At 43.3% G+C, this 14,318-nt stretch overlaps 3 protein-coding genes across 3 annotated transcripts; all 3 read left to right on the forward strand.

Annotated features, from left to right (window-relative positions):
* The first annotated feature begins 6,073 nt into the window (after nt 1-6,073).
* Nucleotides 6,074-7,818, forward strand: LOC145789900 (uncharacterized). The gene is made up of 2 exons (XM_082867491.1): nt 6,074-7,045; nt 7,252-7,818. The coding sequence occupies exons 1-2, from the start codon at nt 6,461-6,463 to the stop codon at nt 7,483-7,485; spliced, it is 819 nt and encodes a 272-aa protein (XP_082723617.1). The 5' UTR covers nt 6,074-6,460; the 3' UTR covers nt 7,486-7,818.
* Nucleotides 7,819-9,736: 1,918 nt separating this feature from the next.
* Nucleotides 9,737-11,594, forward strand: LOC145814769 (uncharacterized). Its single transcript, XM_082911747.1, has 2 exons — nt 9,737-10,905; nt 11,018-11,594. Exons 1-2 carry the CDS (start codon nt 9,737-9,739, stop codon nt 11,592-11,594), a joined length of 1,746 nt encoding a protein of 581 aa, XP_082767873.1.
* A 100-nt stretch (nt 11,595-11,694) lies between these two features.
* Nucleotides 11,695-12,528, forward strand: LOC145789899 (uncharacterized). The gene is made up of 3 exons (XM_082867483.1): nt 11,695-11,915; nt 11,997-12,190; nt 12,289-12,528. Exons 1-3 carry the CDS (start codon nt 11,725-11,727, stop codon nt 12,444-12,446), a joined length of 543 nt encoding a protein of 180 aa, XP_082723609.1. The 5' UTR covers nt 11,695-11,724; the 3' UTR covers nt 12,447-12,528.
* Nucleotides 12,529-14,318: the final 1,790 nt, after the last annotated feature.

Genomic DNA, 14,318 nt, shown 5'->3' on the forward strand with positions numbered 1-14,318 from the left:
TTCTCAAACAGAGGAGAGCCCATTGTTGAAGAGGGGCTCAAAATAAGAGGTTTTACAGTTTATGGAAAGATTCAAAACAGCTCACAGATAGGCCTAAAGTACTATGCAAAAATTGGCCTAAAAGAGAGATAGAGAATCAAGTGATAGCAGGAGGCCTCAAACAGAGTAGAGCCCTTCAACAATGTTGGAGAGGGGCTGAAAAAAGCTATTTTACAGTTTATGGAAAAGTCCGAAACAACTCACAAACAGGCCAAAAATACTATGCAAAAATAAGGCCTAAAAGAGAGTTAAATAAGCAAGTGATAGCAGGAGGCCTCAAACAGAGGAGAGCCCTTCAATAATGTTGAAGAGGGGCTCAAAAAAAGATATTTTACAGTTTATGGAAAAGTCCGAAACAACTCACAAACAGGCCAAAAATACTATGCAAAAATAAGGCCTAAAAGAGAGTTAAAGAAGCAAGTGATAGCAGGAGGCCTCAAACAGAGGAGAGCACTTCAACAATATTGAAGAGGGGCTCAAAACAAGCTATTTTAAAGTTTATGGAAAAGTCCAAAACAACTCACAAACAGGCCAAAAATACTATGCAAAAATAAGGCCTAAAAGAGGGTTAAAGAAGCAAGTGATAGAAGGAGGCCTCAAACAGAGAAAGACCCTTAATCAAAAATGAAAAGGGGCTCAAAATATGACTATTTACAGTTAGGGTCGGAGCCCAAAAATGCAAGCAACTAAGGCTTACATACAAAGCAAAAAAAGACTAGAAAATGGAAGAAAGTGACTCACCCTTGTAGACCAATGCTCCAACAACCTTTGAGCCAAGTTTGGGAGTTCTTCGCCTCTGAAAAGCAGCCTCAAGTTGCTGGAATGGAGGATGGGGGCCTTGTGCTATGAGGTGTAGGGTAAATGGTGTAGGGCTAAGGGTGTTTTGAGGCTTGGAAGAGAAGAAGAGGAGAGGATCAATGCAAGAGCCTCAAAGAAATTTTTGTAACCCTTCAAATGGGAGCTAGAGGGCCTGATATATAGGCAAAAGTGTGGGGAAAAGAGGGGGAAAAAAGGGGGGGAAATGAATTCAAGTTTCCCCCCAAAAGTGCAGCCCCCCGGATACACAATCTGGGGGGAAACAAAATGCATATTTGTAATGTACCTGGAGAGAGGGTCAAGGTCGGCTGCTTATCTAGGGTTTAGGTGGCCGGTCGGCCAAGGGTCAAAAGGGTCAAGCAGTATTAGTGGCCGGCCACCCCAGATTGGTGGCCTCCCATGTGTGCACAACACAACCATGTGGTCAAAAACTGGAGAAAGTGAACCAGGAGAGAGAAAAGGCCACTTTTAGGAGGGGTTCAAAAGGGTCACACACAATTACTGGCCGGCCACATGATATTGGTGGCCTCCCAGGTGTGTACAACACAAATATGTGGTTTGGGGATGGAAAAAGTGGCCTTAGGGTGGTCAACATTGGCTTTCAAGTGAGAAAAAAACGGGCGACGGAGGGCGATGGAGGAATAAAACTGGTTGTCAGAACAATTGCCGGCCTCCCACCCTTCTACGACCTTCCTAACAATGAAACAGAGGTCCCTGCCAAAAATGAACTCAAACCGATGCAAGATGAAGGTTCGGGGGCCGAAACGCGCAGCCCGAGGCCCCGAAAATTGACTATTAGGCACCGAAAGTGGTATTCGACTACGAAGTTGGTTTCTCGAGCCACAGTGTCCCTCAAAAGGGAGCAAATAAGATGCACGCCAAAAACCGGAGCAAACGGAGGTGGTTAAGCGGTCCCGAACCGAGACACACGGCCAACGGCTCCGAAAAATCAGAAATCGGACTCCAAACGGGCAAAATGGCCTACGACCACGAAACGTAGCCCACAGCCACTGAGAGATGATCTACGAGACCTCTCCCTCCCTTCGGGAAGAGAAAACGGAGAAAACAGAGCCTAGTTCGCAAACCGAGGCAAAGCATGAAAGAGTCCAGAAGTCTGGAGGCAAGGCTCGCAGCCGAGACTCTGAAACCTCTGAACGAGCACGATATGCAACATCACCAAGCGCTCAATCGGTGATGTCTGAGTCTTAAGGTCGGTCAAAAATGGGGTGTCTACAGTTGCCCCTCTTTGACAGAACTCGAAAGTCATAAGTGACGGGAGTGAATGTCAAAGCCCAGAGACGACCCATTTTTGACAAGGCCGAAGACTTAGACAAACAGGTGAGATAAACAGAAATGTGCCCGCAGACATGCCCGCAGGCAGGGGGCAAAATGCAAAACAGTAACACAAAGTCGAATGTAGCTCATGATCATGCAAATGTAGTAAGCTGTAATGAGGCAAGTATTCGCAAATAGATGCAACAGTTTTAAGCAAGAATGCAAAGCAACAACTACATTTCATGCAGTTAGGAATGCAGAGAATTATTCAATTCTCGTTGCGTCTCACACGGAGAAGATTTGGAGTGGTGGCTGATTGCTATTCATTTCTTTTATCTCTTTCCTGCTGTGAAGGAGTGGTGGCTGATTGCTATTCAGATTTGGATGGCTGTTGGCAGGGTGTGTACGTTCCATAGCGATGGCTGCTTCAAGCGCCTTGTTATGCTACAAATGAGAGCAAATCAGTGGTCTTTACTTTTATTTTTATTTGGTCACAGTTGTAATTTGCAGCTTGCCTATTTCTACGGGTTGAGTAGGAGGTTTCATGTGTACTTGGGTATCTCGTGTAATAGGTTTCTTGAGCAACTCGGTAGAATGGGCCCCTCTTGGTATATCTCTTCGGCTTGCTTGAGTTACAATTTTGTATTACATTTATTGGTTACAGGTGCCTATCCCTACGAGCTGTGTAGGGAGGCGTGTGGGTGTGTTGGTGCCCATCCCTACGGGTTGTGTAGGGAGTTTTTGGACTATTGTAATGGTGCTTTTTGGTTGCTGGTTTGTCCTTTGTACAAGGTCCCTATCCATCATAGGATATGGCCTTTGTACAATCTGCTTGGCAACGTTTTTTTTTTCTTTTGGTTCTATTTTTCGGATGTAGCTCTCAGGTTTGGTTTAGATTTTGTTAGTGATCCTTTGGGCCTCGGTGCATGTTGGCTGAGGCTTGTGTTGTCTTCTGTTGTTAGGGCCTGGGGTATGCCCCTTGTATTTTTGTAAATTTTCTGTTTTATATTATTTCTTATTCACCCAAAAAAAAAAGATACGATACCTGCGCGATTCGTCTGGTCGCACCAGCCTCAAATGAACCATACATACAATATCGTGCCTGCAAAAGAAAGAAACTCAACAAGCACAACAGATCTAACAACATAGGTTCAATGTGATATCGAATGCAGACAATCGCGGTGTCAATGGAAAAGTGCATCGCAATGCGGGAAGAAACGCGCGTGACAACACGAGTTTAAGCACGAAGGCTTTGGTGATATCAAAGAGACGTGCATAACAATGCAAGTATGTGCATGAGGATGCAAGTTATGTGCATGAGAATGCAAGTTATGTGTATGATAATGCAGAACAAGCATAAACCAGGATGTATGTTTGTCCCAAAACAACGAGCAAGGAAATGCGCGTTTCAGCGAGGGCGACTCGATCGCGGCCTCCGGTTCACCTCCCGGGGAGGTTACAACATGTTCAAAAGGATATATCTCACTTTCGATGAGCAATGATGAGACACGCATCGGAAGTTGAAGCTGAGGTTCTGGCGGAGCGATTTCGCAACAGAAAGTGCACTTCTCTTGTACTTTTTCAGGTCCCGGGGACTCCAATCCTCCCCAAAATTTGCAAGGACCTTGGGGGGCATGTGGGGAACACCACCGGCCATCTTTATTGGGAGAGGGAGGCCACCGGCCAGTTTTTGAAAAGGAAATGGCCGGCCTGCCCAAAAATGTGGCCGGTCGGCCACTTAGCCCAGATTCGGGGCAATTTTGTCTTTTCAGCCTCTTTTCTTTAAATACACTCATCCAAACACTTCGTACTCACAAGTGCAGCTCCGAAAACATCTCCTCTTGCTTCCCAAACCATTTTCTCCCTCAGATCTGTGCTCTATACGCGTTTTCCAACGTCCCACGCAAGTTGTTTTCGCGAAATCTTTCGGTTTTAAGCACTTTGAACCGATTAAATTTTGATTTCGGGGCTTCTTTTCTCATTTTTGCCACTTGAGGTGAGTTTGTCTCAATATTTGGAAGATTTTCTCATGAGTTGACTTTTGTTGACTTTTTCATTTCCCGAGAGTTGACTTTTGTTGACTTTTTTCAATTTTGGCTCATTTTTGCTCATTTTTGCCCCTTTTGCAAATTTTTTGAAATGGCTGGTCATTTCCCCCACGGTGGAGGTCCTTCAGACGCTGAAGGTGATCCTGATATCATGGCTCTGCCTCCGGGGGTTCGACCTTTCACACCCGAGAGGCCACCGGCACACATTCTTCCGCGGGCTGTTTTCTATCACTTCACCGATTTCGACGAGCAAGCACCCGGGGATCTCTTTCTGCGGGAACCAGAGTATCACCTCTCCCATGAGGCACGAGATGTATTTACTTCATTCTTACCTTTTCTGTAACATATTATGAATTTTTCATGCATTCTGTTTGCATTCTGAACGGACGATTTAATCACTTGGATTCCTGAACATTCAGCCTATAAATTGATTGTGAACACACGGCACACACTGGTTGAGGGTTGAACATGCAGCCCACACACTGATTGAGAGTTGAACACGCAGCCCAAACACTGATTTTCTGAACACACAGCCCAAATTGAAGGTGAACACGCAGCACACACTGATTGAGAGTTGAACACGCAGCCCAAACACTGATTTTCTGAACACACAACCCAGATTGAAGGTGAACACGCAGCACACACTGATTGAGAGTTGAACACGCAGCCCAAACACTGATTTTCTGAACACACAGCCCGAATTGAAGGTGAACACGCAGCACACACTGATTGAGAGTTGAACACGCAGCCCAAACACTGATTTTCTGAACACACGGCCCAAATTGAAGGTGAACACGCAGCACACACTGATTGAGAGTTGAACACGCAGCCCAAACACTGATTTTCTGAACACACAGCCCGAATTGAAGGTGAACACGCAGCACACACTGATTGAGAGTTGAACACGCAGCCCAAACACTGATTTTCTGAACACACGGCCCAAATTGAAGGTGAACACGCAGCACACACTGATTGTGAACATGCGGCTCACTTACTTTACTTTGCACGCAGCCTATTCATTTATTTGCACGCAGCTTATTCATTTTATGCTGAAACATGTATTCATTCTGAATGCAGGTGACTTCTCGCACTATGCGGGGATATGGCTCTACCGCGGCGAGAGATTGGTACGCTGAGCTCCCGAAGGCTGTTCGGGATTTGGTTGACTTGGCGGGGTTTGGGCCCTTCTGTACTGGGCTATCTCGTTGTCTTGCCAGGAGGACGTTGATGGCCGCCTTGGTGGAGAGATGGTGGGACACCACCAACTCCTTCCATTTTTCTGCCACGGGGGACTTGACTATGACCCCGTTTGACTTTGCTGTATTGACTGGCCTTGACGTGGGAGGTTGGCCCATCCCTTACGACGAGGACATGGGCCAGTGGGAGGCTGCTTGGATATATTTGCTGGGGGTTCGCCCGCCTCTTGATAGACCTTCGGGGAGAGTCTGGCATACCTGGTTCTCTTTCCATTTCCGGCGGGTGGAGATGGAGCCCGGGACTCCTGAGGAGGCAGCACAGTATGCCCGCGGCTTTCTGATGTTCCTCTTCAGGACCACTTTGTTTGCCGACAGGGGGAACACTGTTGGGCTTTATTTTTTGAGTGCTTTGGTGGACCTGTCACAGGTCAGACGGTATGACTGGGGTGGCGCCGGCTTGGCTACCCTTTATTGCTACATGAGCGCGACCTCCCGCGGACGGGGGGACTCACTTGGCGGCTATTGGAGAGCCTGGGAGGTACTTTCTGCCTCTTGATTTACATTTTTGCTCCTCATTATTTGCACATTGCACACACGGCGCACTTTATACTCTGTATCGTGCACTTTGCCCTCAGCACTTCATATTCTGCTTTGTTTTCCACAGTTGTGGGTCTATGTGTATTTTCCGATATTGGCCCCAGAGTTGGTGGTGGAGGGGCCTCTTGTGACCATGTACTCGGTTGTATTTGAAGGCCAGCACCGGCCAAGGCCTCGGGAGTCTCTCCTTTATCTGCGGCAGTATTTCGACACAGTGCGGTCGACGGAGGTATTTCAGAACTCTCAATTCTTTCTGTTTTCATCTTTGATTTGTCCTGTGCATTTTCGATTTCTGCTTGGTTTATGCGTCTGTTATCCGTAGATTACATGGTAGCCATGGGCGTCTTTAGGTGAAGGTCTCTGATTTCGGTTTGCCAGGGGGTGGGGTGCCTCCCAGTACAGGAACCTGTTCGAAGGGCCAGTTGGTAGGGCTTGGTTTTTGGGGTGGGGTACATTTCTCAGGACCCTCCCTCAGCACCCCCAGTCGATATGCGGATTGCTGATAGGCTCCCTTCCCGGGATGTTGTTAGTGCTATGCTGGGTACTGATGCTTTGCTACATCTTGAGGAGGGGGATTACGCTACTTACCGTCACATATACTTGATGCCTCCATTGACGGGAGTTTGTGCTCCGACGATAAGGTCTGCTGCCATGCCATCTTTAAGCCAGGCCCGGGCTCGGGCTGCAGACGCCCCTTCCACCAGCAGGGCTGGTACATCTAGAGGTGGGGGTGGATTGGTTCCCCCGATTCCTCCGACTTATCCTCATCCTGGATGCCCGGACATGCCAACCGAGTTGATGGGGTGGCAGTATGGGACTACCTCTCCGATTTCGATCCCGATAGAGCCTCCGATGCCCGGCCATCGATATGTCAAAGACCCCGACTCACCACCGATATGTTTTGCGGCTTTGATTCATTACTCAGATACTTGGACGTTCATTCCTTTACTGATACCCTTGCCTTTGCATCTGCAGCCCCCTGTTGAGTACATGGATCAGGTGCTTGAGATGGTAGCCTCACTTGAGGGGATGGTCCTGCGGAGGGACGCGCAGTTGTCCATCATGGGCTTCCAGGTACCCTTTAGTTTTCTAGCATTTATCATACTTCTGATGGTATGCTGATTTCTACTGCATTGATAGGCTACTTGTGTAGAGCACTTCTGACACACACCTCACTTATACACTGTGTTTACATGTACCCACTTCATGTAGTTTTCTTGTATCTGCATCTGCTGTCAATATTTGGACTGACGTATTTAAATTGAACTCTTTATTCTCAGATGCCCCCGGTATATGCTCAGCCGCAGGCCAGGCCACCTGGGCCTTCTCGGGGAGGTGGACCATCCGGGCCTTTTCGAGGAGCTGGGCCATCTGGGCCTTTTTCGAGGAGCTGGGCCATCTGGGCCTTTTTCGAGGAGCTGGGCCATCCAGGCCTTTTCGAGGAGCTGGGCCATCCAGGCCTTTTCGAGGAGCTGGAGGGGGGTCGTCTCGTAGACGCAGAGCACTCATTGTAGAGGAGGAGCCTGGTGAGGATGAGGAGGAGGAGGCTGCAGATCGTCAGTCGGAGACATCTGCTGACAGAGAGGACGGCTCCGGTCTTGGTTCCAGGAGTGGAGGCGAGGCTGAGGGGGATCCCAAGGATGACGACTCCGATTCAGATGATGATGATGGCGATGGTGGCGGGGAGTCTATTTCGCAGAAGAGGGCGAAGAGGGCCTCTTATTCCTGCTCTTGAGAGCACAGATGTGGCTGTTTCCTGTTTTATTTATCTTTTTGCTAGTAGTTGTAGCACATTGTATATTATCGGGCAGTTTTATTCTTTGTAAAACTTGTGCCTTAGTCTGTAAAATGTTGTAACAAGCGAGGCATAATGGAATGAAACAACTTTTGAAAAAGTGTTGTATTTTAAACTCTTAGCATCATATCGCATCATTTTGCACCATAATGAGATTGAATGGAAATGTGCATTGTGCATTTTGCCCAGTCAGGTAGTGAACCGACGCAACAACTTAACTTTCTAAGATATAACAAAACCTTAGCAAGTTTACAACTCGATAAGCAAAACACAATAGTGCTGACCAAGGTTTTGAAACCCGGACCGGACCGGCCGGTTCAACCGGTTGAACCGGTGACCGGGTGAGGTTCCGGTCCGGTTGACCCCCTAAAACCGGTCAAATGAAAAAACCGGTCTATTTTCACAGAACCGGTGAAACCGGTGGTTCAACCGGTGAACCGTTCGAACCGGTTCCGGGTTAGTTGAACCGGGACGGTTTGACTTATATATATATAAAAAAAAAAAAATTGATCTGCTTCTATTTTTTTTGGCTTATCTTCAGCGGCTGTAGTAGAGCATCCGATCTAGGGCTTCTTCTTCTTCACACTCACACAGGTCTCTTCCTCCCTTCCCTCTGTTATCCGATCTATCTCTCTCTTTTTTTTCACCATTAACGAATCAATCAAGCAAGGTTCAACTTCACACCACCATTGCTGCCAACAGTCCAGGTATTATTTTGAATTTTTGATGAATCTTTGAATCTCCTTCTTTGAATCTCCTTCTTTGTCCAGGTATATATAAAAAAAAAAAAAAATTGATCTGCTTCTATTTTTTTTGGCTTATCTTCAGCGGCTGTAGAGCATCCGATCTAGGGCTTCTTCACACTCACACAGGTCTCTTCCTCCCTTCCCTCTGTTATCCGATCTATCTCTCTCTCTTTTTTCACCATTAACGAATCAATCAAGCAAGGTTCAACTTCACACCTCCATTGCTGCCAACAATCACAGCCGCCAACAGCCTCCAGTCCAGGTATTATTTTGATGAATCTTTGAATCTCCTTCTTTGTTCTCCACTCCACTTCTCTGTTTTCCATTTTCCTTTTCCTCTATTTTTTTCTACAAAATGAAAAATGTATAGAGATTCTCACAAAAAAATTTCAGATTGAAAAATATATACAGATTTTTTATTCTTCTATTTTCTATTTTTTCCTTCAGAATTTTTTTCCCCCCTTTGTAGATAAATCATAGATATATAGAAAACATATTTTCAATTGAAATGGTGCACTAATTTCCCAATGTCAAACGACTACATCTCAGTTGAGAGTGAAGACTAAAGTGAGAGAGAGGGGTATAGAGAAGCAGAGAGTGCATTTGTGAAGAAACCCATCTCATTATCTTCACCCAAAAGGTATGTATTCTCATCCCTTTTAATTTATCTCTTTATCTCAAACATTTTACACCATTTTATTTTATTTATTTATTTTTTTTTGTGGCAACTCATTGTTTTACAGGTTGATATTATTGTGATATTTTCTATAAATTTCTTATTTTTCCTGCCTAAATATCTGAAGATCTCTATCATGCTTTCACTTTGATTGAGTTTTTGATTTTACTTTAATGCCTGTTGCATCAGATTGTGAAACGGGTCAATATTCATATTACCAGTCAATTTAATATTAAATGACCTTAATTTTCAAATATTTATGAAGTTAAATTGTGATTTGGTGGGTATGTTGTTTTGGGTTGCTTCTTGATTTGTGTTTTGGGTTGCTTCTTGATTTGTGAATTCAGTGATGATAATTTGGATACCCATGAATTCAGTGGTGATAATTTGGATACCCATGAAGTTAAATTGTGATTTTACACCATTTTTATTAATTTGAATAATTATGATCCTACTTTCTGGAATATTAATTTGAATAGGAGTACTTTTTTTCTTTTTTCTCTTTTCTTTTTTTCATTTGTTCTTATTCTAAGTTGTAGTTGTGAGAGATGTCATCTGGCCAGAATTCAACAGCTAATTCCACACAAGCCACAAGGGGAAAATCTGATATTGCATGGGCACATGTTATTGAGGGACGAGATGCCAATGGGAAGAAGACTTACTCATGTATGTATTGTGGGAAAACTATTAAAGGTGGAGGGATTAATAGAATGAAGCAACATCTTGCAAAGAAGTCAGGTGAGGTTAGGCCATGTAAAAAAGTTCCCCCAGATATTCAATATCAAATGCATGAATCTTTGAAAGCATTTGATGAAAAGAAGAAACAAAGTGAAGAAAATTATGATCAATTAAATCCTTATGGTCCAGGTGGCTTTCAATTTGAGGGTGATGATGTTTATGTCAATGTTGATGATGAGGATGATGAGGTTGTGAGAACAATTCCTCAGAACAATAAGGGCATTTCAATCAATGAAGGAGCTGGAAGTGGGAATAAGAGTAGACCACCAATGACACAGAAAGGGAAGGGGAAGAGACATGAATCAACAAAAATTGGTGATTATTTTGCACCAAGGACCACTCCTGGTTCTCAACCAACTATCAAAAGTGCCCTCCAAACTAAAGAAGCCATACATAGAGCACATATGATTGTTGGCAAATTCTTTTATGATACTTGTATTCCAATCAATGCTGTGAACTCCATTTATTTTCAGCCCATGTTTGATGCCGCAATTGCCATTGGTCCAGGATATAAGGTCCCTACGTACCATCAACTTCGAGTTCCTTTATTGGGAGACTCAAAAAAAGAGCTTCAATTGTATATTCACACTTTGAAGAGTTCTTGGGCTGCTTGTGGATGTACTATTATGGGTGATGGTTGGACTGATGTTAGACAAAGAAATCTAATAAATTTTCTTGTCTATAGCCCTATGGGAATTGCTTTTGTGAAATCAATTGATGCCTCTGATGCTGTCAAAGATGCTACTCTTCTTTCTAAATTGTTTCTAGAGGTTATTGAGTGGGTAGGAGTGTCGAATGTTGTTCATATGCTGACAGATAATGGAGCAAATTATAAAGCTGCTGGAGGACTTGTAAATGCTACTTACAAATCTATAAATTGGTCTCCATGTGCAGCTCATTGCTTGAACTTAATCTTAAGTGAAATTTCCAAGATGAATCATGTGCATGAGCTTGCTATTAAGGCATCAACGGTGACAAGGTATATATAACCGTTCATGGTTGTTAGCTCGGTTGAGAAAGAAGAAGAGTTGGACTGAAATTGTGCGCCCAGGAGCAACGCGCTTTGCCACTACTTTCCTTGCATTGCATAGTATTCATGAGCATATGCATGATTTGCAAGCTTTGGTGACAAGTAAGGAGTTTGCAAGTTCAAGATTTGCCAAAGAGAAGAAAGGAAAGGATGCCATTGATATCATTTTAGATAAACAATTTTGGAAGAATTGCTTCATCATTGTTAAGATTGTTGAGCCACTTATGCGTCTCTTGCGTATTGTTGATGGGGATGAGAAACCGTCCATGGGATATGTTTATGAAGGCATGTATAGGGCAATCAAAGGTATTAAAGATATTTTCAAGAGAAATAAGAGGTTGTATAGGCCTTACACAACAATCATTAAAACTCGTTGGGATAATCAATTGCGAAAGAATATACATGCGGCTGCTTATTGGTTGAACCCAGCTTTTCAATATGATCAAGCTTCATTTTGCAAAAAGCCAGAGGTTATGAATAGTGTACTTGATGTGATTGAAACTAAAGCCACATCAAGTAAAACGAAGCTCATGAATGAACTTAGATTGTTTCGAGATCGACAAGACAGTTTTGGAAGAGAGCTTGCCATTGTTACATCAAAGAAAACACAACCTGGTAATCTCTCTCTTTTTTTTTAATAGTAATTATCATTATTATATGCTTTTGATTAGAATATTTTATCTCATTTATCTATTTCTTGTTTCTTTTTATTTTTAATTTTTTATAATATTTTTCTTTCTTTTGTGATAATAAGATGAATGGTGGAAGATGTTTGGACATAGTGCTCCAAATTTGCAAAAGTTAGCCATTCGAATTCTTAGTCAAACTAGCAGCTCTTCTGGGTGTGAAAGGAATTGGAGCGTCTTTGAACGCATACATACAAAGAAGAGGAATAGACTAGAACATCATAGGCTTAATGATCTTGTGTATGTTCATTACAACTTGCGATTGAAGAATAGGTAAATTAATCTTTCTCATATAGTAACTAATGGATTCTTTATTTTATTCGTTTATTTAGTCTTATAATTGAATCAATATAGGAAGTATTACAAAACAAGGAATTATGATCCCATTGACATTGAAAGCATTGACAAAACCGAGTTTTGGATTATTGAAGAAGAAAGACTAGAACAAGAGGAGCCTCCATTGCTTGATTATGATGAGCTCGAAAAAATGCTTTATGAAGAAGATGAGCCTCCACGATATAAGAAGCAATGTCATGGTCTACGAGATGGTTAGAAAATATTGTTTCATCATTATGCAACAATTTTTTTTTTTTTTATCAATCATTATCAAAATGATAGCTTAATGATTTTATTTTAACTATTGTAGATGATGTTGAGGATGATATGGAGGTAGAACTTCTTGGAGATGATATCGACTTGGGATCTTTTGGTGACGTGAACATTGATAATAGATCAAACAATCCGAGCTCTAGTGCAAATGCGAATGAGAATGATGATGATGATTGGCTAAATTATCGTCCCTAGGAGATTTAGGCAAAAATCAAAGATTGTTTGTGATGTTATGTTGTGTTGTCTGTGAACTTTGAACTTAGTTTTGTCTTTTTTGTAACTTATGTTTTATGGATTGCTTTGGTTGGATACTTTCATAATGTTTCTTACTATGATTGTTGTTTTTAATGGCTAAATTTTCATCTTTAATTTTATTTGTTGTTAGTATGTGAAGTGTTATGGCTTATATTCAGGAATTTTTTTTTTAATTATAGAAAAACATCACTAAAAATATTTAAGATTTTTTTTAAAAAAAATTGAAAATTTAATATTTAAATTATTAATTTATATTTAAAAAAAATTATTTATGACATAATTATGACGTCACGGTTCGATCCGGTGACCCGTCCACCCGATCATTTTTCCGATTCGCTCACCGGTCCGGTTTTTAAAACCTTGGTGCTGACAACTCAATAAACAAGACTCAAACAAAAATTACTTAAACAAAGAGTAACAACTCAAAAACACGAAACACGACAGCTCGACAAACAACTCGATAAGCAAAACGACAACTCGATAAACAAAACAACAACTCGATAAACAAAACTTAACAAAACAAAGTGTATTTCGGACGATCTGGGCAACGGAACGCATCCGAAACAAAGGGAAATAGAGGCCTTCGACACACCCGTTGCATGGAAATGGTTGAAACTTTCCCTTGGAGGGTAAAACAGGGCTAAAGACACACATTGGAGCATGGCCGGCTACTTTTGGGAGCCGACCGGCCAGATTTATTGCAAAGGGGAGGCCACCGGCCAGTTTTTGGCTGGCCTGCCCGAAAAGGTGGCCGGCCGGCCACTCAGCTCAGCAACCATCAAATTTCTGACACTTGTCCCCCGAATAATGTATTTTCCTCTTTAAAAGCCTTAGCTCCGTGGTTCATTCAATTCATCTTAGTTTTGCACAAAAATGGAGGCGTTTCTCGTTGAAAATCTCACAGCTTGGATCGCTTCTCTAGATGGTTCGAAAAAGTTGAACTTCCGGGGTTTCGGCTTGAATGCGCTGTTCACGCTGAGTCACACTCCGCTGCACCTTCCTTTCCTCCATGCCGCGGCGAGGTTTTGGAACCCGGTGACGCATGTCTTTAGCTTCGGCGAGCAAGAGGTATGTCCAACTTTTGAAGAGATCTTGCCCCAGTTCCACTTTGGCCACGCCCAAGCTTTAGGGCGGATGTGTGGACTCACCGCGCATGACGTTCGGTCTCTGATCTGTAATAGGAAACGGGATATCCTTGGTTTGATTCATCGCTCTTCTGACGCTAGTGACCGCAGCAATCATTATTGGCAAGGTTTCCCCGGGCTTTGTCGGATTTAGCATTCGTCTGATTGAAGTTGCTCAAGGCTTGAAAGAAGGAAAGAGCTGCATCGCCATGACCTTGGCCGAGACGCTGATGGGCTTGGATGCTATCTATCGCCGGGAGACGACCAGATTTGCTGGGAGTCCACTGCTGCTGCAGGTAATGTTTCCCACCCATTCTTACATATGTATTTTCTCACATCATTCGGCCCTCAGGTTCGGTTTTTCTCACAAAAAAACCTTTTCTCACTTTTCCCTCACCGTACACCTCTCTATTCTTTATTCTCTCATTTTTCATCCCTCCCCAGGTATGGTTGATGGACAAATTGCAAGTTGTGGACTCTTGCCCAGCCTACTCTGCTCGAGGCTATTTCTTTCGACAGCGCCTAGTCGATGCCCCTGATGAAAGGTGGTGGTTTGACTGGATGTGTAATTTGTCTGTAGGTCGCATTGCTTGGCGTTGTCCTTGGCTCAATCTCCCGGCAATGAGCTATAGTATGTCTCGGCTGATCGGGATCCAGTTGATTGGTCTGACCCACTGTGTGTTCTACT

Source organism: Camellia sinensis, chromosome 1 (genome assembly GCF_055761805.1).
Source record: "Camellia sinensis isolate YWXY chromosome 1, ASM5576180v1, whole genome shotgun sequence".
Classification (NCBI taxonomy): Eukaryota; Viridiplantae; Streptophyta; class Magnoliopsida; order Ericales; family Theaceae; genus Camellia; species Camellia sinensis.